A 24352-nucleotide genomic window follows, 5' to 3' on the forward strand; every position below is an offset into this window, starting at 1 on the left:
TAGAAACATGTTAGTTAGCCAATCTGTTTTAAAACAATTTATTTTCATATCCTACACAAGATTTGAAGAGGGGAGATTGCTCAGGACATTGGTAACATGATATGGAGCCCTCCACCTCTCAGTCACTGGTTCCAATCCAGCCCAAATTGTTGGTTTATTAACCATCTGATGGCAAAGATGGCCTTTCTAAGTGAAATGGGGTGGGCGTGTCAGTCCAGATCCCAGTGAGCATATCTACATGTCAACAGTAAGGTCAAAGAATAAATGGTCTCTTTGCTGGTTGTAACAGAGAGAGGTCAGGGAGACTGAACTCTCTTCCCAGCCCTTCCAGGTCAGAGCATAGGTACACTGGCAGGACATTGGCTGCTGCCTGTTTTGTTTCTGGTCTGTGGATGAAGAGGGGTGCAATCTCTACGAGTCATCTAGTGCCTTTTACCAGCATCATATTCCCATGAAAAATATATATATATATAAAAAAAGAGAGAGAGAGAGAGAGTGAGAGCGAGCAACCAAGAGATGTGTATTCCCATCTGCCAATATTTCCACACCGCTGGGCTCTTTTGAGTGCCTCCCTGGCTCCCAGGTGCTGCTGTCGCAATTGAAGTGCAGTTAATGCTGTGTTAGGTCCAGTTAAAACTAGAAGTAGAGCAGCACTGCTCCCTCTAGCTCATTGGTGAGGAATCCTGGTTTTTCTGGCTCCCCTGAATGTAAGTCCCTGACCTTCAGCATTAGACCATGATGGAGCACTAACCATAGAGCAAGGACATTGCTGCTGCTGCTGCCTTTCATGGAGGTGCAAAAGCACTGCCCTGTGCATGGGCCTGTATTCCACAGATTCCAGCTGAGCTGAGCAGGGATTTGGGACAGGGCATAAAAGTGAGATTTCAGTGTGTCTACACATGTTATGATGTTTGCTAAAAGAAATTTAATCCGCAAGGCTGTTGTAAACTAGAGGCCCCATTCAGGGGCAGGCTTCCCACAACTGCACTGTTGCATGTATGTCTTAGAGACAGACAGACTGGGGTTTGGGAACAGGTGTGCAAGAGAAATGAGATCTCTGTCTGAGGCACCTAGGCTCAGGTGGGGACGACCTCACTTCCTGCCTGGCTAGAGAACTACACACTCACATTAATATTATTTTGTTGTTACACGCTAATCTAGTTAAGTGAGGGTAATAAACCTTGTTTTAAGTCTAAAACCAACTTCCTCTTTCCTCCACATCCGCATCCCTTTTTTTGGTCTCTGTCTGAATTCCCCTCTAGTTATGTCGCTCTACCCACTCTCCCCTTTAGCGTCTACGGTTTAAAAAGATAAATTTCAGTGGGACAAGGTGGGTGAGGCAATACCTTTTATTGGACCGACTTCTCCTGGTGAGAGAGACAAGCTTTTGAGCTTACATGGGGCTCTTCTTCAGGTCTGGGAAACTAATTCAGAGTGTCACAGCTAAATAAGCTTGTCTCTCTCACCAACAGAAGTTGGTCTAATAAAAGATATTACCTCACCTATCTGCTCTCTAATATCTTGGGACCGACACTTCTACAATTACACTGCATACAAATTTCAGGGAGTTATTTCTCCTATCCCATTTGACTGATTCCATGCAGGGTGTGGGTGTCACAGACAGACCTATGAGATTGCCCCCATTCAGTCTGCACACTCCGACAGCTCTGTGATTGCTTTGCTTTGAGAAGAGGAGTGAATAAAGCAGTGGTGGTGGCAGTAACAGCATTCATTGTTAAAGCTGGGGACTGTGAAATCATAGGCACCGTTAGTCAGAGAACATCCTTGTGGTAACCTCATAGCTGCATGGCTGAGATGATCTCATGACACTGCATGCTCTGCTCTTCCAGGAGCTGTTGCTATGCACTGATAACAAACATTGGAAGGGAAAGAGGTCAGGGCAGAAGAACAGAGGCAACGACAATACAGTTTATTGGCATCAAAGCACAAGGAACACAGTTCCTCTGTTCAAGGTGCAGTGCAAAAGAACCAGACTAGTGGCTATATACCTTCATCAGATACCTTGGATGCACTGGCGCTCAGCAGGGCATTAGCCACTGGCAAGTTAAAGGGTTTTGTCTTCAGAGGAGTTGTCTAGTTTGCAGAGTCTTTGACTTGGAGAAAGGTGTGAAGAAGAGGGATTTTCTTGTTTGAGATCATGAGCCAGGGACAGAATCTGAGCCCACACTTGCCTTCTCAAAAGAGAGACACCAGATCCTATGCTTAATTTAAAAAAAAAAAGTTTCTCCATTTTGTTTTTTTATATTTTAAGGATGCTCTATTTATTTTAAGGTCTTAACAGCAGAAAGCAAACCTAACCCCACGAGACCCAAGCCCTCTCTGCCTTAGGGAAGCTTGGTTTGTCTACCCTGCAATTTAAACCCAGGGTTATCAGAACTCAAGTTAGCAGACCCTGGGGTTTGTTAACTTAGGACTTGAGGATCTACATTCATTTGAACCCCAGATTAGGAATTGTTGAACCCTGGGTCCCAACCTGGGGCTCCAGCATCTACACTGCATTATGCGGGCCTGAGTCCCAACCACCCATACCTTAGACTTCTTAGAGCCCTTCCAAAATGTGGCTGCTCTAGCCCTTTTTTTTGTGGTGCAGTATGGGAAAACTTGACTGTCCACCAAACTTGACTGTCCAGAGGACAAAGAAAGTTGATTGTGATATACTTTAGGTGGACTCCCAGGGAACGAGTCCAGTGGAAACACATTTACACTGCAAAGCAACAGGGCTTGAACCCTGGATCCCAGCTTGACTCAGGCTCGGACTCTCTGCCCCCCGGGGGTCCTGGAATGCTGGGTCCAAGCCCTGAGTTAACACAGTTTTGTGTAGATTTTGTGTTAGGCTTGAGCCTAAATGTGAACCAACCCACTGTGTCTGTTAGTCTTTATAGCAGCAAAGATAAGTGCACAGTCAAAACTGAGAGGAATCCTCCTTCCCCCTAGTCAGGGTTAGAACCCTTCCTGGGGCCTCACTGGCTGGACTGAGCTTCTGAGATCCTAGCCACAATCAGCAGGTCAGAGAGTTTCTTCATTGGCAGAGTAACAAGTCCCAACAAACCCACTTGAACCTTGACAGCCTAGTACACCCATCACAAGGTCCCTCAGTTGGAAGCACTTTTCTTCATCCCTTTCCAAAGAGTTTGTTCCCTTGATCTTCATTATTGTGGTTATTATTATTCACTGAGGTTCAGATCCACAAAGGTATTTAGGCTCCTAACTTCCATGGAAATCAATGGGAATTAGGAACCTAAAATCTGAGGATCTGGACCTGAGTGCTATAAAGTGTGCAAAGTACCACCCACACATGTAAAAAGCCCTGAGGAGCTTACAGTCCAGTTCAGACAACAGGAAAGAGAGAATGAAGAATCCCCCACAAAATAACCCCCAACAGAGCTCCTGGGAGTCCCTTTTTCAGACTGTCAGACTTGGCATGCTGCCTGGGTTGCAGACCCTTTGTGGCTGGGATTCTCCTCTAACCAAGCACTTTAGGAGAGATGTGCAGACATGTTGCTTATGGTACTTTCCTACCTTCCCAGCTGTGCAGTCAGCTGGTGGTTTGGGGATATAGCAGAGCTGCAGGCCAGTAAAGTGATTGTGTTGGATTTACACATTTCTCAATCTCTCTGGAGTGCAGACACCATGGACAACTGGAGTCAGTAACCCAGCACCAGAGTGCACCTGTTTCCACTCAGACACTTCCCTCTTCAGATTCAGGCAGCAGAATTTTATATCCTGGCTTTGTGTCCTTATTGAACAGCTACAAACATCTCAGCAAATACCCAAACTAGTACCAACTCCCTGCTGCTCTTCTGTACGTAGGGGAGAGAGTCTTGCCACTGCACGGGCTCAGGCACTGACACTGCAGCTTTAGATTTCACAAGAGAAGCGTACTCCTACCATTGCCCACCGTGTGCAGGAAGGAGAATTGTATTGGCAAAAGCGATGGGATCGGCGTGTTAAGGTTATCTGGCGAGAAGATCAGGATGTGAAGGGAGGGAATCCCACTTCTAAGTGATGTGGCCTGTAGCATTTCCAGTGCTTGAAGAGTGGTTTGACATGCCAGTGGCTGAGCTGCATTGCCTGGGAGATGAAGATGCTCTGCCTGCCAGCTTCAAAGCCATCTCCTTGATGTGGCCACTGACAATCTTGGGAACATGCTTATTAGTGAGAATTAAGAACTGAAGCTGCTGCTGCTCTAGACAGGAGGAGGTTTCTGGGACATAATAAATAAATCAGAAGCACTTTGACATCTTCAAAGGGTTTTGTTTTAAACAGTAACTTTTCTCCTGGGGACCCTCTTAGCCCCAGTGTTTCTTCTTTGAGGTAATTAATTCATGCTGCTCTGTGTGCTTGTTATGCCACAGTGAGTTGAGTAGGTCCGAGTGGCAGGGAGGGAAGCCTCTCACACAGATGGGTCCAATAGCTCTTTTAACTTAGCTTCCCACAGAGCTTCCTAGAGCCTCTTCCATGAGGTAGAGCATAACCCCCCGAGCCCTTTAGCACACTCTGAGGGCTCCCCGGCCTACCTGGGTATCGGAGCTCAGGTTTCCCTCCTCTTCCTTTGCTGGGTGCCTCTCCCTTTGTCAGACCTCAGCCTCTACCTTCCTCCTTGAGAGTCTGGCCTCTGTCTCCTCCCATAGCAGCAGTGGTCAGAGTATTGTTCCTGGGATTTCACCTCTGAGCCCCTGCTGGCCTTTGTTCTTGCATGGCTCTGGAATCCAGAGGTTCCCCCAGAACAGAGGTATCCCTAAAAGGAGTTGACTTTGCTGCCATTTCAGCCCCATCCTTACAGCCTCCATGGCCTTGGTTGATATTATCTGTATTTATGATGTACGGTGCAACATGTGGTGTATATAGCTCCATAGCTGTGCCTGGTGCTTTGCAGAAAGAAAGAAGACATTGTCCCTGCCCAAAGAGGTGGTCAGTCTCCAGGAGACCTGTCATGACGACATTCAGGGAGAAACAACCTCTTGCATGAGGAAGGGTAGGAGGTTTTCAGACACAGTGCAGTTAGGAGGCTCCTTGTGCCAGGTGCACATCATGCTATTTCCCTTTTTATAGAAATGGGATTTGCTTGACCTGGGAGTGGGAGTCATTCATCGTTGTCATCTTCACCATGAAATGGAAAATGGCCTAATTTGGAGCACTCCTTTACACATATAGGGCCTGATTCTCCTTTCACTTACACCAATTTTACACCAGCGTAACTTCATTTTCCTTAGTTCAGTTACTCCTGATTTACACTAGTTTCAGATCAAAACCAGGCCTGCAATTTTTATAAACCTGTGTGGCTGCCAATGTGCATTCTACCATGTTCATCATACTGTTATGCACTTTGAATCAATTGCTGCTTGGTATTTGTTCTGCTTTGTGAGACAAAGTCCCTGTTCACAATCATTGAGGCTGAGCTACTAGCAGTAATAGACAGGGGCCTTCCCCTGAGTCTGCGTTACTAAGCTTTCCTCATCTGACACCCCTGGGTCACGCACACAGATCTGGGAGTTCCCAAGTCCCCGTGATGGGGTTCTTTCCACTAGGTTTGGGGGTTCACAGCTCCCCTTGAGTGACCACCTTCTTCCAAGGTCTGAACTTTCTGACCTACTGTGAGGAAAAGGAGCTGGTTGCAGAGTGTTGGCTCCTTGTGTTTGCTGAATTCTCTCTCTCCTCCTCTTGCTCCCAGGATTGTGCTCATGGATGACGCCATGGACTGCTTGATGTCTTTTTCTGATTTCCTCTTTGCCTTCCAGATACAATTTTACTACTCAGGTGAGTCCAGTCTCCTGGGAGGCTGGTGCCTCCACCATCTGCCCTAGCTTGTCTCTTTCTGTTGCAGCTTCTCAGCCCCCAAGTGTCTCTTGCACTCTTTCAAGTCTAATAAAAGGAAATACTTTTCACACAAAATACACATGCAGCCCGGGGAACTCACTGACACAGAATATCACTGAAATCAGGAGCCTGGCAGGATTCAAAAGGAAATTAAACATTAATATGGAGAGTTATAATGGTAAATACATTTATATTTAAAAGAGCCTTATAAGGGATATAAACTGTCAAACCTTGAGCCATATGTCAACCTCTAACTATTCAGGCTTAGGGGGCAGATTTTCATATATCTATCTACTGCAGGGTTTCTTTTTCTGAAGTAGCTGGTAATGGCCCCTGCTGGAGACAGGATACTGAACTAGATAGCCTGCTAGTCTGATGCGGTATGGCAATTCCTATATTTCAAGCTGTGCAGTTAGATTCAGCCCCTGTCCACAGTACAAATATCTGCCTTTCTCAAGACTGCTTCTCTGCAAACTAACTGATGAGGTCTGTCCTGCTGTGAATTCCCTCTGTGGAGCCCAGCTTTATCCATGACCATGTCATAAAGGTGAAGCAGCTCAGGGTACTAGTTTTGTGAGGGGTGGACTGAAATAGGTTTGGAGTGCCCTGAGTCAGGGATGGGAAAAGTCTGAGAAATGGCATGTGGTTGGAAAAACTTTCCTTGATACAGCAGATATTTCCACAGTGAGCTACAGAACCTCAACACAGCCTCAGAAGTCACCCCACTGCCCCCCCCAACATGGTCTCATTCACATATGCATTTCATACACATTTCCTCTCCCATATACACACACCCAAAACACACCACCCCATTTTTGTTCGCACATGCACACCCGTGCACACACACACGCTTGCACACTCTCCCACCAACCCACACACATGCAAACCACTCCAAGTGGAATCTAGATTTGTAAACTGTTGACCACATCCATAAACAAACTTGTTTAAAATTAGACTCTTGCAGTAAACAGTGGGCAGTACTGGGAGCCTGAGGAAAGTGCTTTCTGCCAGCTCTAGGTCTGGCCCATCCTGGCCTTTCTTTTAGATCCCATGTTGTATTTACTTTGGAGACGTGCTGAGGCAGCCTGGGATGCAGACTGGAGCCTGGCTAACCCGCTCCCTCGGCTCCTACTGCAATTCCTAACATTCAGTTCCTAACTTGGGTGATGTTTTATTCAATGGAAATGGAAGGGGAGGGGAGATTTTTGTGGTTTAGAAACTAATCTGGCAGGGTGGCATTGACATTAGCCCCCACACCGTACTTTTTTACCCACATGTAGCTTCCTTTCCCCCTTAGATGAACTACATTAGAGTGAGTGGCTACCTGCAGTAACTTTGGGTACCTCCCCTTGCAGCTCTTCAAGCTAGCAGTTTATATGGAAGATGCCTCTGTGCAGCACATGGGCCTGTATGGTATGTGACGTAAAGAGGCAGGATGCCTCAGTGCTGTACATGTGTTGAGGTCATACCGGTCTTACATACAGCTGCAGATGACGGTTTAGTACCAGCTCTGGCCAGAACCTGGTAGATCAGGTGAATGTTCTAATTGTCAATCCTATTATAGCCCTGAGTGCTAAGCCATCTTCTGGCTTTGCAGAGTTCCTGGAGAGCGTTGCTGCCATTTATCAAGATCTGTTGACTGGTAAGAATCCGAACACTGTGATTGTGCCAACATCATCCTCTGGGCAGCACCGTTCACGCCAGGCTCCAAGTGAGTGCAGCCCTCTTGATGGGGTGGAGGCATCTCTGTTCTACCACTGCCTAGAGTCCCTCTGTGATAGGTCAAAATACAGGTAAGGAGTGGGGGCAGACTCACAGCCAGTACCTGGAAGATTGTTTTAGGAAGGGTGGAGCTCTGAGGAACTACAGGGCTTTGCATCAGCTGTGGACCCCTCTAAGCCTCCTTGAATGGGTGTGAAGGGAGAGAACTCTGTGTAACAGGCCTAACAAAGAAAGAGAAATTATTTCACAGACATAAGCATTGAGGGGGTTTAGCTGATCATCGAGGTAAATGGTTCGCATTGGGACTATGCTTTCCTTTGGAGATTGTCCTTCTGCCCTGACCTCCTCGGCTATGGAAAAGGCTCAGTAGGCAAAGTGTGTTCACAATAGGGAATGAGCAAAACACTGTTGGCTTCCTGGAGGTGGGAGTGGTAGGAAAGGTCTCTTAGCATCAGAGAAGTTTGTAGAGGTTTGTATAGGTGCAGTAGCTAGTCACTAAGATGCAGTGTACAGTATAACTAGGGCCCTACCACATTCATGCCCATGAAAAATGCGTCATGGGCAACTAAATCTGGCCTCCCCCCATGAAATCTGGTCTTGTGTGTGCTTTTACCCTATACTATACAGAGTTCATGGGGGAGACCAGCATTTCTCAAATTGGAGGTCCTGATGCAAAAGGAAGTTGCAGGCGGGGTCACAAGGTTATTTTAAGGGGATTGAAGTATTGCCACCCTTATTTCTGTGCTGTCTTTGGAGCTGAGCAGTCAGAGAACGGCAGCTGTTAGCCAGGCGCCCAACTCTGAAGGTAGCATCCTGCGAGCAGCAGCGCAGACGTAAGGGTAGCAATACGATACCATACCATCCTTACTTCTGCGCTGCTGCTGGCAGCGGCTCTGCCTTTAGAGCTGGACTCCCGACCAGCAGCCGCCACTCTCCAGTTGCCCAGCTCTGAAGGCAGCATCGCCACCAGCAGCAGTGCAGAAGTAAGGGTAGCAGTACTGCAACCTCCCTTACAACATCATGAAACTTCAGACTTAAATAGCTGAAATCATGAAATTTACGATTTTAAAAATTCGATGACCATGAAATTGACCAATATGGACTGTGAATTTGGTAGGGTCCTAAGTATAACACCAGGCAGCTTGTGGGGAAGCAAAAGGCTTTCAAGCATAGTGCTCCAGCAGCAAACTAGCACTGCAGGGAGGGGCCATGGCTCACAAAGATGCCTGTTAGAAGTATGACAAGTTTCAGAGTAGCAGCCATATTAGTCTGTATCTGCAAAAAGAAAAGGAGTACTTGTGGCACCTTAGAGACTAACAAATTTATTTGAGCATAAGCTTTCGTGAGCTACAGCTCACTTCATCGGATGCATGCCGTGGAAAATACAGTGGGGAGATTTATATACACAGAGAACATGAAACAATGGGTGTTTCCATTCACACTGTAACAACAGTGATCAGGTAAGGTGAGCTATTACCAGCAGGAGAGCGGGGTGGGGGGGGCGGCAGGGGGAAACACCTTTTGTAGTGATAATCAAGGTGAGCCATTTCCAGCAGTTGACAAGAACGGGTGACAGAGTAACAGCCGTGTTAGTCTGTATTCGCAAAAAGAAAAGGAGTACTTGTGGCACCTTAGAGACTAACCAATTTATTTGAGCATGAGCTTTCGTGAGCTACAGCTCACTTCGCTGTAGCTCACGAAAGCTCATGCTCAAATAAATTGGTTAGTCTCTAAGGTGCCACAAGTACTCCTTTTCTTTTTAAGAACGGGTGAGGAACAGTAGGGGGGGAAATAAACACGGGGAAATAGTTTTACTTTGTGTAATGACACATCCATTCCCAGTCTTTATTCAAGCCTAAGTTAATTGTATCCACTTTGCAAATTAATTCCAATTCAGCAGTCTCTCGTTGGAGTCTGTTTTTGAAGATTTTTTGTTGAAGAATTGCCACTTTTAGGTCGTAATCATGTGACCAAAGAGATTGAAGTGTTCTCCGACTGGTTTTTGAATGTTATAATTCTTGACGTCCGATTTGTGTCCATTTATTCTTTTACGTAGAGACTGTCCAGTTTGGCCAATGTACATGGCAGAGGGGCATTGCTGGCACATGATGGTGTATATCACATTGGTAGATGTGCAGGTGAACGAGCCTCTGATAGTGTGGCTGATGTGATTAGGCCCTAGGATGGTGTCTCCTGAATAGATATGTGGACACAGTTGGCAATGGGCTTTGTTGCAAGGATAAGTTCCTGGGTTAGTGTTTTTGTTGTGTGGTGTGTGGTTGCTGGTGAGTATTTGCTTCAGGTTGGGGGGCTGTCTGTAAGCAAGGACTGGCCTGTCTCCCAAGATCTGTGAGAGTGATGGGTCGTCCTTCAGGATAGGTTGTAGATCCTTGATGATGCGTTGGAGGGGTTTTAGTTGGGGGCTGAAGGTGACGGCTACTGGCGTTCTGTTATTTTCTTTGTTGGGCCTGTCCTGTAGTAAGTAACTTCTGGGTACTCTTCTGGCTCTTTCATCCAGACCACACCACATGATCCATTGTCTACAGCCAAGCTCTACGATTCAGCCGCATTTGCTCCAACCCCTCAGACAGAGACAAACACCTACAAGATCTCTATCAAGCGTTCTTACAACTACAATACCCACCTGCTGAAGTGAAGAAACAGATTGACAGAGCCAGAAGAGTACCCAGAAGTTGCCTGTTGCCAACTGTGTCCACATATCTATTTAAGGGACACCATCATAGGGCCTAATCACATCAGCCACACTATCAGAGGCTCGTTCACCTGCACATCTACCAATGTGATATACACCATCATGTGCCAGCAATGCCCCTCTGCCATGTACATTGGCCAAACTGGACAGTTTCTACGTAAAAGAATAAATGGACACAAATCGGACGTCAAGAATTATAACATTCAAAAACCAGTCGGAGAACACTTCAATCTCTTTGGTCACTCGATTACAGACCTAAAAGTAGCAATTCTTCAACAAAAAAACTTCAAAAACAGACTCCAACGAGAGACTGCTGAATTGGAATTAATTTGCAAAGTGGATACAATTAACTTAGGCTTGGATAAAGACTGGGAGTGGATGTGTCATTACACAAAGTAAAACTATTTTCCCATATTTATTTCCCCCCGTACTGTTCCTCACCCGTTCTTGTCAACTGCTGGAAATGGCCCACCCTGATTATCACTACAAAAGGTGTTCCCCTCCCCTCCCCCCCGGCTCTCCTTCTGGTAATAGCTCACCTTACCTGATCACTGTTGTTACAGTGTGAATGGTAACACCCATTGTTTCATGTTCTCTGTGTATATAAATCTCCCCATTGTATTTTCCACGGCATGCATCCGATGAAGTGAGCTGTAGCTCATGAAAGCTTATGCTCAAATAAATTTGTTAGTCTCTAAGGTGCCACAAGTACTCCTTTTCTTTTTGTTAGAAGTATGCTTTGATTATGGAAGGTATTTCAGTGGTACTCATTGTCTTGGTATCTGAGCACCCAGGCACATTCATAAAGTTGTTCTCACAACAGCCCCAGGAGCTTGAATCTATCATTAACTCATTGTACTAATGAGGAGTTCAGGCACCGAACAAACAAGTGACTTGTCCAAGGGAGTCTATTAGAGGCAGCAGTACACCCATAGATCACCAGAGTCACAGTCCGGTGCCCAGTCTACAAGACTGTTCTTCCTTCAGCACAGCATAGAAGAACACCAGGCCTTACAGATACAGATTTCTGTATCCTCATCTGCTAAGATTCCTATTTGTCCAGGTAGATGGAATGTGCCCTTCCAGAAGGCTTTCTCCTCTCCTTGGACTGAAGGCAATTATGGCTGATTTTGGGGATCTACCCTAGCTTGAAGGTCTTGCTTAGCAAAAGGCAACAGGTGGAAGTACCAGTTTACTTCCTCCAATCCATTCCAGGAGGATATAGTCAGGGAACACAGCTAGGGCTGCTTCAGGGTGGTCAGATATCAGGGAGTTAGAAGGATGAAGATGTTCTATGATTCATGCCAGGTTTTATTTTCCTCTCTCTTCTTCTCCATCTAGCTGTCCCCCATCTGCCCTTGTCAAAGAGGTGCTGAGCAGTGTACAGAGACTGACCTTCTATGGATTCCTTATGGCTCTTGCAAAGCATCATGGGATCAACAGAGCCCTAGGTAAGGAGAGGAACAGAGCCCTGTGGATATGGCCCTAGGTTTTTCCTCGTTCTGCATTTTTTGTGGAATTTTCTGTAGAATCATGCAGCAGATTTTAAATTATCATTGAAAATAAAGGTCTCCCTCCCTTGTGGTCACAAATGAAACCTTATGAAACAAATGAAAACATAGTCTGATGCAGCAACATCTGTCTGAGTCTGCAGAATGCCTGAAACAATAGGTCTAGGGAGTATTGAGATTTGAGATGTTGACATTGACACCGATAATAGCAGTACTGTTAACTATTTACTTGCTGATCATTTTAACAGAAATATCCATCTAATTTAATGTGTTTATCCATTCATGTTGGAAGGCACAGGTAGTGCATCGGGGGCGAGTAAGACCGCTCATTGTTCTCAGAAGTTGCTAGGGTGGGGAACTGAGTTCAAGTCTCCTTTCCCCCAAATGTTAAATGATCTTCATCTTTGGCTACAAGTGAAAAGGAAGAAAAAAATGCATCCTCATCCCCAATACCTCCCTGGGGCCAAAGACCAAACTGCCTCCCAGACCTTCCCAACTGTCTCCCACCCCAACTGCTGAGCCTCCAGCTTTCCCAAATAACCCCTCCAAGGCAGTTATATGTTGTCAGTTCAAAAACCTGTGCAATATTAAAGATGTGGGGCCTATGTAAAATACATTGAATTTATTGTCAGAAAAAGGCACAAGGGAAACTGAATTGGTTGGCTTGTTCAGGGTCATATTTAATGTTGTCACATCCTCCCATTGTGAACATATTTGAAGCTGCTGGAGAATTCTGCACCAGACTGGGTTGGAACCCAGGGGAAGAAGGGGGCTGGCTGTAAAGTGTCAGCCCTGGGTGGTGCAGAGCACATGGCCTCTCACAGCTCGGTCCCATTCCTCTGATGCGCAGGTCAGTGTTATCCAAGAGCAGGGGAACTGGACTGCTCCTTGCCTATGCCTCATTTTTATAGGTTTCAAACTCTTTATTCCATGCAGATCCCCTGTTCCTTGCTTGTGCTTCCCCTTCCCTTCCGCAAAAGTGAACAGAGGTCACTTGTTGGCTGAGTTTAACAGGCTGAACCTGTAACCCCAAGGCTGTCTCAGGGCTTAGGAGGAATATCTGGATGCCTGGGGCTTTCCACCTCTTAGTCTTCACATGATGAGACCCAATCAACAGGACTTCCATCCTATTGGACAGTTTCTCCCTCTAGTTCCAGGGTTGATTCTCCAATAGTCCCCATACTTCAGAGAAGAGCCTCAGGGGAAAGTAGCTTCCCCTTCCTGAAATGCTTGCTCCTTCTCACAGGTGTGTGTCTTGGCAGAGAGCTGAGCCTGGTTGAGCCTCCGCCCTCTACAGACCATTTGACCTGTGAATACTCCTCTCAGGCAGGGCTGTTTACCAAACAAACAAAAAACAACACAGAGATTATATATCAAAGGGACATGAATACAACCCAGCAATCCCCTCTGCGAACAGACTTAGAAAACAGTGTATTCACTGGAGAAGGTGATGCCTGGATTGCACCAAGCAAGGCTTTTTCCCCTTAGCTCTATGAAATCCACTTCCAGCAAGGTGGAAAAAAAACAGATGGGCTGAGAAATCCCTGCCCACAGCTTCCATTGTACCTTGTTCAAAGTCTGTGGGTTTTCCTTTCCATTAACACAGCCCTGGCCTCTGGCCCCCTGCCAGCCTCCTGCTGAGGCCTCTCATGGGAGGGGTAGCAGCCGCAAGTCTAACAGGTGCAGCATCTTGGCAAGGAAGAAGGATTCTTCTCCTACTGTCTTTTAAGCTTTCTTGCATGATGATTTGAATAGTCTTTGGGCTGCAGGGGATCACAGGCTCCCCAATGCCCTGCAGCAAGGGCAGTTCCAGGCGAGAGCTTCAGAGGCAAAGGAGCTTTCAATCAGGGCCCTGTGTTCTTTAGTCTCACTGGGGCCTCGCAGGAAGCTGCCGGGCTAGTAGAATAGGGATGGGGATTAGAGTGATTTATTCTGGCTGGGGCACCATTGATGAGTTTGTCAGGCAGATTGGAATCTGCAGCCTAACTCCAGTGTCAATATTGATTCATTAATCCTTTTGAGAGTTATTTACCAATTCTCCCAAGTAATTCAAGTGCCCCAGAGACCTCACTACATGTTCTGCAAATGCAGAAACAAGCCCAGGCTTTATCTGACTTATTCTTCTAATTAGGCCCATGGCAAGCAGCAGGTTGGAGCACTCCTGGGCTTCTCGGTCATGGTGACAGGAGCACTAGAGCATCTGGCTTCTCTGGTGGTTGTGGGGGCCCCCCAAACTGGAATAAATTGAGGGTCAGCTGTCGTTGGTGTGGGTTCTTATTTGGTGCCCATCACTGCAGTAGCTGAATGCCTCTGACAAGGCTCCTATAAAGGAGTGCATGAATCCCCAGGCCCTGCCTCCTTGGGGAACAAGAGACCAGGGCTATTAACCAAATCCAGATCTCCCACATAGTAGTATAAAGCACTTACCCCAAAGACACTGACTGTGGCATCTAGGTTTCATGCACAGCAGAGCACACCCCACTGAGCCATTGGTCCAGCTCTGCAATTGTTCTGAAGCCTTGTTTATACTTGGGGTTTTGCTCTGGCAGTGTCCTGGCCAGGGCAAGGCAGTTCCTATCCTCTTTGTGTTGGCCTGGCCCACATCCTTCCTGGATCTGTGTACAGGGGGGAGTTAACCACAGGTTTAGAAGAAGGGACTTCCTAACAGACTGCTGCCCTCCTTTCCAGTGTAACTCAGTGTGAACCCTGAAGCATCAACAGGCACAGTCACCTGACCACACTGCACATGCCTCATCCTGAATAGGGATATACCAGCCCCAGTTAACATGCCCTCGTCAATATCCTGGTCTTACAGTGAGAAATGGGGGAGATGATCTCTGACCCATCCTACTGGGCCCATCCCTCTTGCACCCTGGCAGCAGCTGCTGACAGAGTGTGGCCCATCCACTTATCTGCAGTTCCTCAGATCTCATAGAAAACCAGGGTTGGGCCTGACAGCCTTCCTGTCCCTGGGAATATACTAGAGGTGCTGTCTGGGGTGCGGAATGGTTTAGCCCCAGGCCTGAGCTCAGAGCTGCCACAAGCACTGACAAATCTGCTCTCCCAGCCACAAATTTCTGAGTCTCTGAGATTCAGCCCTGTCTATGCTGTAACTGCTACCTGAGTGTGTAACAGTCAGTGACATACTTTGCTCTAAAGCTGGTTTGTGCCCACAGAACAGGGTCAATGCTCTGATAGTGACTATAGCTGCTAACTGGGTGCTGTGTTTGGCAGTGGACCAGGCCCTTGTACAGTTATTTTGCACAGTGGCTGGGACCCCCAATCGTGCCTGTGTAACTTTTTTGGCTCGTCCTCTTTTCTCCAGCTCTGTGTGTAGTAGGACATCCCAGAGTGCATGCCCCATGTACTGCTAGTACTGCTCTCTATGCATGTCCTCTGGGTATTCTGTCCCCTGCTGCAGCACTCTGGGATAGCTGCCTGGATTTTCTCAGAATGCTCTGATACCAGTAGAGTCAGGCAGCCTCGTGAGTGTGACTGTGCAAACACATTTGACACATGGCTGTACTGTGAAAAAGGCGGCTGTGTCGCATCAGCAGAGTGTGCCATGCACAGGTCACAAAGACTTCTGTGCCTTAGTGCGGACAACGCCTTACATTCAGGCTGAGCTGGGCTGTGTCAGTGAACAGTGTACAGCCATAGACCAGGTGGGAAGGAGGGCCTCCTCTCTTTTGTAGATCTGATACTGCATAGCTCTATGCTATAGAGTCCTTGAACTCTATTGTGCATGGAGCCTGTTCCCACATGGCCACCCTCTGCATTGAGTGTTTTCTTGCTGCTGTTTTCCAGGGGCTCTGCCAGATAAAGGAGACCTGCTTCTTGACCCTCCCATGGATAAGGAATTGGAGAACTTGTAAGTGCAGTTGTCCAGAGTGGGAAGGAAGGTGGCAGATCCAAGGCAGCATGATGGGAGCCTGGGGTTGGGAGCTGTCCCCTTTCCTCTCACCCAGCCATAGGACAATGGAGCAGTTGATGAGGCAGTCCTTCAGCCTAGGCAGCAAAGGCCCTTTTGTGGAGTGTTCCTAGGTGTAGCAGACTAAGTTGTTGGGATGGTCTTCAAATGCAGAGAAGAGACCTGTCTGCAGGGAGACACAGAGGCAGTGGAGAACCCCAAGCAAAGGACCTTTTATTGTGGAGGATCAAGTCTCATGCAGTGGTGAAAATAGCAAGACAGTTGGGGAAGTAGAGGCTGTGACTTGGGGAGAGGAACCTAAGAATGGCCATAATGGGTCAGACCAGTGGTCCATCTAGCCCAATATCCTGTCTTCTGACAGTGGACAGTGCCAAATGTTTCAGAGGAAATGAACAGAGCAGAGCAATTATTGAGTAATCCATCCCCTGCCATCCAGTCCCAGCTTCTGACAGAGATTTAGGAACACCGAGAGCATGGGGTTGACCTATTGAAACATGAGGAAGGAGTGACAGAATCAAAAGCCAGACAGGATCCATCTGCCAGGTACCACTGCAGAGCGTTCCCTGGTCTGCTGTAAGCATCTCTCCCTGTGTTACAGGACTAGTTCTGTGAGATCAGCTCTGGATCTGTGATCCTATCCTGGGCTTGCTCCAGACCTGCTGCTGAGTAAGGGGTGAATATGACAGACTAGGCCACCTGGGGTTTGTCATTTCTCTTTCAGACTATCTCAGGTTTCAGGGCTCTCCATCTCCACTCCAGCCGGCTCCAGTGGGGACATTGCGAACCTGCCTACCCGCACCTCCCCCAGAATCAGCTCCCCCTGGAAACCTCTTCACCACCGCCAGAAAGTGGATACAGAGAGCGATGGCTCCACCGACGAGACAGAATCCTCTGAGAACTAATCCCCCTCCTGGCTGTCCCTAGGCTCATGTGGGGGAACAGCACCTCATTCCAGATGCTGAAAGGTGATGGCATTGCCTCTTAAGATGGGTCCCACCCATTCTGCACCTGCATCTAGGTGCAGGTACATCCACACCATTCCCCATTACCAGGACCACCAATCCCATCCCAGCCAAAACAACACCATTCTCCTATCCCCTAATTAGCTGAGGAATCTCTCATCCAGAGGTCACTTCCAGCTGTAGAAAGGAGTACTTCTGGCACCTTAGAGACTAACCAAGGTGCCACAAGTACTCCTTTTCTTTTTGCGAATACAGACTAACACAGCTGTTACTCTGATTCCAGCTGTAGAGTTATGCTGCCCTCTGCTGGCAAATCAGACAAACCAGTGGAAGCATGCTCTGGGAAGACCTCTCCACTCAATCTTCCTCTTACTCAGAGAGTGGTAGGAAATTTTCCTGCTGTTGGTCTCACCCTGGTGCAGTTGGACAGATTCTAGCAACAGTGGGTGTTTTGTTGTGTAACTCTGCTCAGACCTGATGTAGACAATCTGGTGGTTAGCAGCTGGTCCACACTAGTGCTTCTACTATAATTACTCCTGGCAAAGCTGCATCTGTGTGAGAGCAGTGGCAGGAGAAGTTCCTAAAATTAGAAAAGACCTAGCTGTTGTCCTCTTCACACCATCAGTGTTTTCTCCTCAGAGGGAGTGTCTAAGAGATACCAAAGTAAAAGGACACAAGGTTTCAGTTAATAAGTACTATACCATTGTAGTACTCAAGTTGTAGTTATAGTATAGATGTATGGCTCATCTGTTGTATTAGGTTATCCTCTCGGAGCCCTCTCTCTAGAGCCTGTCTCCCTGGGACCACCCTCTCTATAATTACATCAGCTAGGGAGAAGTACCTGTTATCCTCAATCCAGTATCTGGGATGACACAGCATATAAATTCCCTGGCCACAGACCTTGTGGTCCACAAACATACAGTGTCCTAACTACTGTGTTAGATAGGATGGCGTCTTGTGCATAGGGGGAAAGAAAGGGTCAGAGTTATCTTCACTAAACCGCAGTTATCTGTTGTGAGAGTGCAGGCACTAATATAGCAGCAGTGGAGTCAACATCTCTTGGATTCTGCCCCTACAAGAATGAACCCCCTCCCTTATGCATTATTACTGGATAATCAGACTATGGAACTGTAGCAGTTTAGTCTCCACTGCCCTGGAGGCCTAAACGGAGTTTGGCGTTTCATAATTTGCCTTGGTCTGCCCCATAGGCTAGTTATCTCCCCAGGGTTTCACTCTCCTGATTCTCAGGGAGTCTTTCCCCCTTCCCCTAGGTTTGTGAAGTGAAGAACACCTGGAGCAGTTCATCTGAGGTTTGGGATTAAATTGGGCAATGCTACGCAGCCAAAAGTTAGGCTCCATTTAATGGCATCAGGATGGACTTGGCCCTAGAGCGATCTGTTATAAGAATAAGCTTGCTCAAATCCTCCCCAGCCTGTGCCCCTGCACCAGCCCCAGCTGAGAAGAGCTGGTAGGAAAGTTATTTATGTATTGTAATTTATTTTATTTAAACTGCTGTAACGGTCCTGTCTGTCTTTGAGTAACTACACAATCGAGGGAATAAAGCACTTAGTGCAAGATGAATACTAAGTCTGGGGCTCCCACTTTGCTGTGTCATCTCTGAAGGAGTCAGCACCCCCAAACACATGAGCTAATGCAGCTCACAGCACTGTGTTTGCTGAATGGAGGAAGGTGTCAGAACACCCAACTAACCTAAGTGATAGTGTATAACCTGCAAACTGGCAATAAAGGAGCCAGTAGGTGTGGAGATCATGTTCCCAAGGAGAGCAGAAAGTACGGGAGGGTGTCCACATTCTCTGGCTGTGCAATGTGAACAGTCTTTGGACTATTCTCTCTATGTCAACTCGATACTAGAGAGGGCCCCATGTCTTCCACTATATTCTATACTGGATGAAATGCACTGACAGCACTCAATAAACATACTTCTGAATACCAAACTTTGTTTCAAAAACCAGGTAAAGTTTCTGAGAACAATGTACTTACCAACCATGTATAAACTGCTCACAGTTAAAAGCAAGGAAAGGCATGAATAATTAAGGGTCTTACACGTCCCATATAATAAACATATGATTCTTATCCAGCACAAAGAGATGCATTGTTCATCACAAGAACCTTAACTCTGGCCTATAGACTGATTTTAATGTATTATTTCTGTTAGCTTGGCTTTGGTAACTACATATTTAAGGGAGGCTGTGTCATTGATATGGACACATATAAGGCCTGATTCATCATTACTCTATGGCAAAAGATCAAGGAAACTCCCTGTGTCCCTACAGTGGGCCTACCACCACTGCAGGGATGAATCTGCCCCTTATCCTTTTGTTTCATGTTATGCACAGGTCTACAATGTGTTTATATTCAGTGCTCACTAATGAAAGACTAATTTTGAGCCTGTCTTATGATGCATTGGCCATTCCAGCAAAACCACCCTTATCTGCTGGTCTGTCACTCCACAGGGCCTGCCAGAACACTCTGCACTGCCTGACCACAGCTGCCTCTGATATTGCATGACTGTTTTTCAGCAGCTCCTAAGGAAACCTCGCTCACCAAGCAGGAGCTCAGCATTCACTCTAGCCTCCTTTTAGGGGGAGGGAGGAAGCTCTAAGAAATGCTGCCAGTACATTAGGGCTTAATGTACTTCCCGCTGGGAATTATGGGAATTTCCCTAGAGTTCAATCCCTTTTCCCACAATTCCCCTGCGTTCCCAGAAGGCTTCCAGAAATCACTGCATTAGTGAGCTGTAGCAAGGACTGTGGGACTAGACACCCCCAGAGGACAGTGTAGTTACAACTATTATTCAGTACTAGCACCCAATCAGCCAGGGTGGAATGGACACCCTGTCTTTAGTGGTAACACTGAGGCTAGTCCACAAGGTTAGGCCTCTAGTAATCACACAGCCAAAGTCCAGCTTTCTCTCTCAACTCAGGCTCAAGTTCTACTTTGCTTCAAATGCCCTGACTTATTGGTGCTCCTATAGGAACAATTGCTGCAATACCCAGGAAGGCCTGAACTTTTGCCTCTTTTCAGCACTCTGATTAATCACTTCATGCAGCATGATCTGCATCCTTGGCATGCTGGGTGAAGGCGATGTCTCAGGCCGGTAGAGGGAGAGATTTAACATTGTTTCATCAACAGGGTTGGTGTGAGGCAGATACTGAAGTCTTCAAATAGCCATCCTGGGCATTCTGACCCCCCACTACCACAGCAGGGATGGAGATCAATGAAGAGCCATGAGATTTTTTTAGGGCATGTTTACACTTCAGTATAAATCTATGGTTCAAACTCGGGCCCAAGCCTAACCCCCTTTCCAGCTACATGCAAATTCTTCTAAGCTAGGGCTCAGACCCAGCATCCCAGGACCCCATGGGAATGGAGGGTCCAAGCCTGAGTCAAACCAGGACCCAGGGATCAAGCCTTTTGCTTTTCAGTGTAGATGCAGCCCACCCTAAACTCATGCACTAGGAGTTATGTCTATGTAGCAATGTAAGTCCAGGGCTAGTACACCTGAAGTTAGCAGACCTGGAGTTTGTTCACCTGAGGCTTGAGCATCTACATTCATTTGTAACCCCAGGTTAGGAATTGTTGAACTCTGAGTCCCAACCTGTGGTTCCAGTGTCTATAGTGCATTATGGGGAGGACCTGAGTCCAACCACCCATATCCCAGACTTTCTAGTGCCCTCCCTAAATGTGGCTGCTCTAACCCTTCACTCATGGTGCGATATGGAGAAAAACTGGACTGGCCACCAAACTTGACTGTCCAGAGAACAAAGGAAGTAAGCCTGTGGGTTTGTGGAATACTTTTGGCTGACTCCCAGAATACTAGGCCAGTGGGCAAAGCAATAGTGCATAAAGCCTAGGTCTCCACTTGACTCAGGCTTGGACCCTCCACCCCTAGTTCCAAGCTACTCCCAGGAGAATTCTGTGCCAAATTTTTGTTTTACATTTGTGCTCAATATTTTAAAATTCTGCATATTTTATTTGTCAAAATAACAAAAGAATCATACCAGTTTCAATTATTTTGGTAATTTATTTCAAAATACCAATCAGCAAGTCTGTCTGTAACAATTTAGACACCAAAAAAAGATTCAGGACATGTTTTTTTGACAAATTCCTTACTAGGCATATTAATATAGAACTTTGAGTAATAATTAATTTAAACTACAATAGAGAAACATATTTCCCACACCCCTCAGAAGATGTACAAAGGCTTGGGGGAGTCAAGGGTAACGAAGGAGCTGAGGGAGAAGGAAGTAATCCTGGGAGCGAACCTGGAAGGTTGTTGGGTGGCTGCGGGGAGAAGTATGAAATAGTTTTTTCTTTGAAGTGGTGGGGGAAAGATTGTTAGGGAATTGAGGAGCCTCCCCCTTACACACCCTAGTTGCCCCTTGGTTCTCCCACTCATTCAGGAACATCTGCTCCATCCCCAACTTTCCCTGCACCGCCCTCCCCCCGTGTGTCCCTACACCCCGCTCCCATTCAGCTCTGGCACAATGCTATCACCCCACTAGCTCTTGTGCCCCCACCCCAGTCTATCCCCCATTAGCCCTTCTGAACCCTAGTCTATGTGACTCCCACAGCAGCCCTATGTTCCCCACTCTGTCCATCCATCCCATATACTGCCCCCCCCCGTCACCTGGCCCTGCAGGCATGTCACCGTGAGAAAAGCAGTCTCTGCTCTCTCCCGCTCCGTTGCCGGCTGCTCCAGTGTGTGAGCCAGCTGCTCACTCTTCTGGTGCCACAGCAGCCCCTGGTGGGCAAAAGGTGTAATTGCAGTGCCACTCCAGGAGAATATATTACAGTAACTCCTCACTTAACATCAAAAAAAGAAAAGGAGTACTTGTGGCACCTTCATCAGATGAAGTGAGCTATAGCTCACGAAAGCTTATGCTCAAATAAACTGGTTAGTCTCTAAGGTGCCACATACTCCTTTTCTTTTTGCGAATACAGACTAACATGGCTGTTACTCTGAAACCTGTCACTTAACATCGTCCACGTTAACGTTGTTTCATTATTAGGTCGCTGACCTATTGGAGAACAGACACCTTTAAAGACCTGCAATGTTCCCTTATAACACTGTTTGGCTCCCCCAACTCCGCCTGCCCCGTACTCCTGCTGGGGACAGAGTCAGGGAATGGGGCCTTGCCCAGTTCTGCCTGCCTGGCACTCCTGCTGGGGAGCAGGGTCAGGATGCGGGGACTTGCCCTGCTTCACCCACCCAGCATTCTAGCCAGGGAGTGGGCAAGCCCCTGTGCCCCGACTCCGCTACGCCCCTGCTTCAACCAAGCGTCACAATCATCATTGGTGAGTACAGTATTATTTAAAAGGTATACCGTATATGTATATAATGTCTTTTGTCTGGCAAAATAATTTCCCTGGAACCTAACCACCCCTTATTTACATTAATGCTTATGGGGAAATTGGATTTGCTTAACATCCTTTCACTTAAAGTTGCATTTTTCAAGAACATAACTAGGACATTAAGAGAGAATAGAATGACCAGATGGCCCAATTTTATAGGGACAGTCCAGATTTTGGGGGCTTTTTCTTATATAGGCACCTATTACCCCCCACCCTGATTTTCTACACTTGCTATCTGGTCACCCTAAGTAAGGAGTTACTGTATTCTATATGGAAACAAAATCTGCAGGGGACATGAATTCTGCACATACCACGGAATTCCCCCAGGAGTAGTCCAAGCCTTGAGTTAGCTTAATCTGTGTATAGATGGTAGGTGGGGGAAATTAGGTTTGCACCTTAGTTTGAACCCTGGCCTTTCCTTGCAGTGTAGCCACCCCCACCCCACACACCTATTCCACAACCCTACTAGTACCTTGGGGTACGTCTGTACTGCAGTCAAAGACTGGGGCACTGCCAAGGCTGGCCCAGGCCAGCTGACCCGGGTTGGGGGGCTCCGAAACTGCAGCGTGGACATTCAGGCTTGGGCTGGAGCCTGGGCTCTGACCCCATGAGGGGGAGGGGCTCAGAGATGCTACCCTGCACTGTTGGCCCCACCCCGCCCGCCACGCAGCCTCGCCCCCGCTGCAGGCCCACTCACGCGGCTCCGCAGTCTTACTGGCGCATGCGCGAGCACGGGGCAGCTGTCGCCGCAGCCTCTCGTTGCGTTCGACCGCTACGTGCGCGCCCGCGCGCCTCTGCCCCAGGCAGCCCGCTGCGGGCCGCGCGCCAAGGCCCGATGGGGAGCTGGGGGCGGCCGGGCACGGAGGGAGGGAAGGAAGAAAAGCTCCTCTCCGGCTCGGGCCCCCCCAGCACAAACCAGGCCCAGCGCGGAAGCTGCAAAGGCCCAGGGGAGAGGAAGGGATCCCAGGCCGGGCTTCTCCCCACGTCACATCACCCCTTTCCCTGCCCCTGAGCCCCATGGCCTGTTCCCTGCTTATTGGCCACGGGCCCCCCTCCAGGCCCCAGAACCCCATTCACAGCGTCCAGAGCCTCCCGCTGTTATCGGGGTGTCCGCCGAGCTTGCCCACCGCCTCCCTCCCGGCCCTCTCGCGGGGCGGGGCGGGGCTGGCCAGGCCAGCTGTGCCTCGCTGTTGTGATCAGCCGCTCGGGCCTCTGCCTTTTTCCGAAGCTGGTTTGTCATCCCCATGCCTGACTTTGATCGGACCTGAGTTGGCACAGCAGAGCCCACCTCCAACCTCCAGTGGCACCTCAGCCCCTACCTCACCCACTCTGCCAAGAGCCGTAAGTCTGGCACCCACTACACCCACCCCCCAAACCAGGGCTCAGAATTGCCTCCGCACAGGCCCTGAGCTTGGCTCTGAAGTACCAGCCTAACCCCTGCTTTGGGGAGCTGTTTCAGGGGATTTTTCTGCCTACCACCTCCCTAAGGTGGCCATGGTGGGTAGCTACAGTGGAGTGCGGAGAAATATCTCTGTTCCCTCACAAGCTCAACTGTTTTGCATCTATCTCTGGTTAGTCTTAGCCCTGGCAATCCCAGCCCACAAAAATAAGCTCCACCCGCTATGCTCTCCAGCTGCCTGAGGTGGAGGCAGAGTGACTTCCTCATCCACACTTGTGTAAGGGTATGTTCTACAAGGACGTGGTGGGTAGTGCCCAAGCCCAGTAAGAACTGAACACAGCCTGGAATATGGCAGGGAGGGGCAGAAGTGGTGCCTGAGGCCAAACAAGGCAGAGCAAATTAGTTCAAGACAGGAGGGGCTTAGGTTTTTTCTCATGTTCAGCAATGGATTCTGCTCCCCACCTCTCCTACAGTTCAACAGAGAGCCCTGTGGTCACACTGTTAAACATTAACACATTCAGTTGATGGCCTGGTGACCGAAAGGGTAACTTGTTGCTGAAACCCAGAGATTTTTTTTTACAGAGTCACAACCTAGAGATTGAGGACCTCCAGAGTTCAGACCTAAGTTTCAGAGTGACTCAAAACCTCTGCACTGGAGCAAAAGCAGCAGCATGAACACATTACTGAATTAGGGATAGCTCAGTAATAAATCTATAGTAAATTTAAGTGCAAAATTCAACTCAAAACAGATTCAGTCTTCCTTTTCTGTATGCAAGACACAGACCATCCCTCCAAAAATTACAGCAGTTTGAGTAAGGAATGAACTTCCTGAGAATGTACAAGTAAAACTCTTAATTAGCTTAGAAATTGAGGTAAACTAAAAATGGGTCCTTCAGAAAT

The 24352-nt window shown here is 47.8% G+C and overlaps 1 protein-coding gene and 1 long non-coding RNA gene across 8 annotated transcripts in view; one reads left to right on the plus strand and one right to left on the minus strand.

Annotated features, from left to right (window-relative positions):
* The window catches only part of CSTPP1 (centriolar satellite-associated tubulin polyglutamylase complex regulator 1), a 145964-nt gene extending 127700 nt beyond the window's left edge, over positions 1-18264 (plus strand). For 3 of the 5 annotated variants that reach the window (XM_073348271.1, XM_073348273.1, XM_073348272.1), the window contains 5 exons: positions 5693-5778; positions 7436-7631; positions 11615-11724; positions 15592-15655; positions 16437-18264. In XM_073348271.1, coding sequence (XP_073204372.1) covers positions 5693-5778; positions 7436-7631; positions 11615-11724; positions 15592-15655; positions 16437-16617 — 637 coding nt within the window. In that variant the 3' untranslated portion in view covers positions 16618-18264. The remainder of the gene's footprint in view (positions 1-5692; positions 5779-7435; positions 7632-11614; positions 11725-15591; positions 15656-16436) is intronic. The other 2 variants (XM_073348274.1, XM_073348275.1) reach the window with 1 other exon arrangement.
* On the minus strand, positions 12246-22738 carry LOC140912915 (uncharacterized). Of its 3 annotated transcripts, XR_012159416.1 has the most exons (4): positions 21329-22738; positions 14212-14399; positions 13351-13680; positions 12246-13116 (listed from the first exon to the last, which is right to left on the minus strand). It is a non-coding gene; the product is annotated as an uncharacterized lncRNA (long non-coding RNA). The 3 variants fall into 3 exon arrangements; XR_012159415.1 differs by lacking the exon at positions 13351-13680 and having other exon boundaries at positions 21350-22730; XR_012159414.1 differs by lacking the exon at positions 13351-13680 and having other exon boundaries at positions 21329-22730.
* Between the last annotated feature and the right edge of the window lie 1614 nt (positions 22739-24352).

The sequence above is a fragment of the Lepidochelys kempii genome, chromosome 6 (assembly GCF_965140265.1).
Source record: "Lepidochelys kempii isolate rLepKem1 chromosome 6, rLepKem1.hap2, whole genome shotgun sequence".
Classification (NCBI taxonomy): Eukaryota; Metazoa; Chordata; order Testudines; family Cheloniidae; genus Lepidochelys; species Lepidochelys kempii.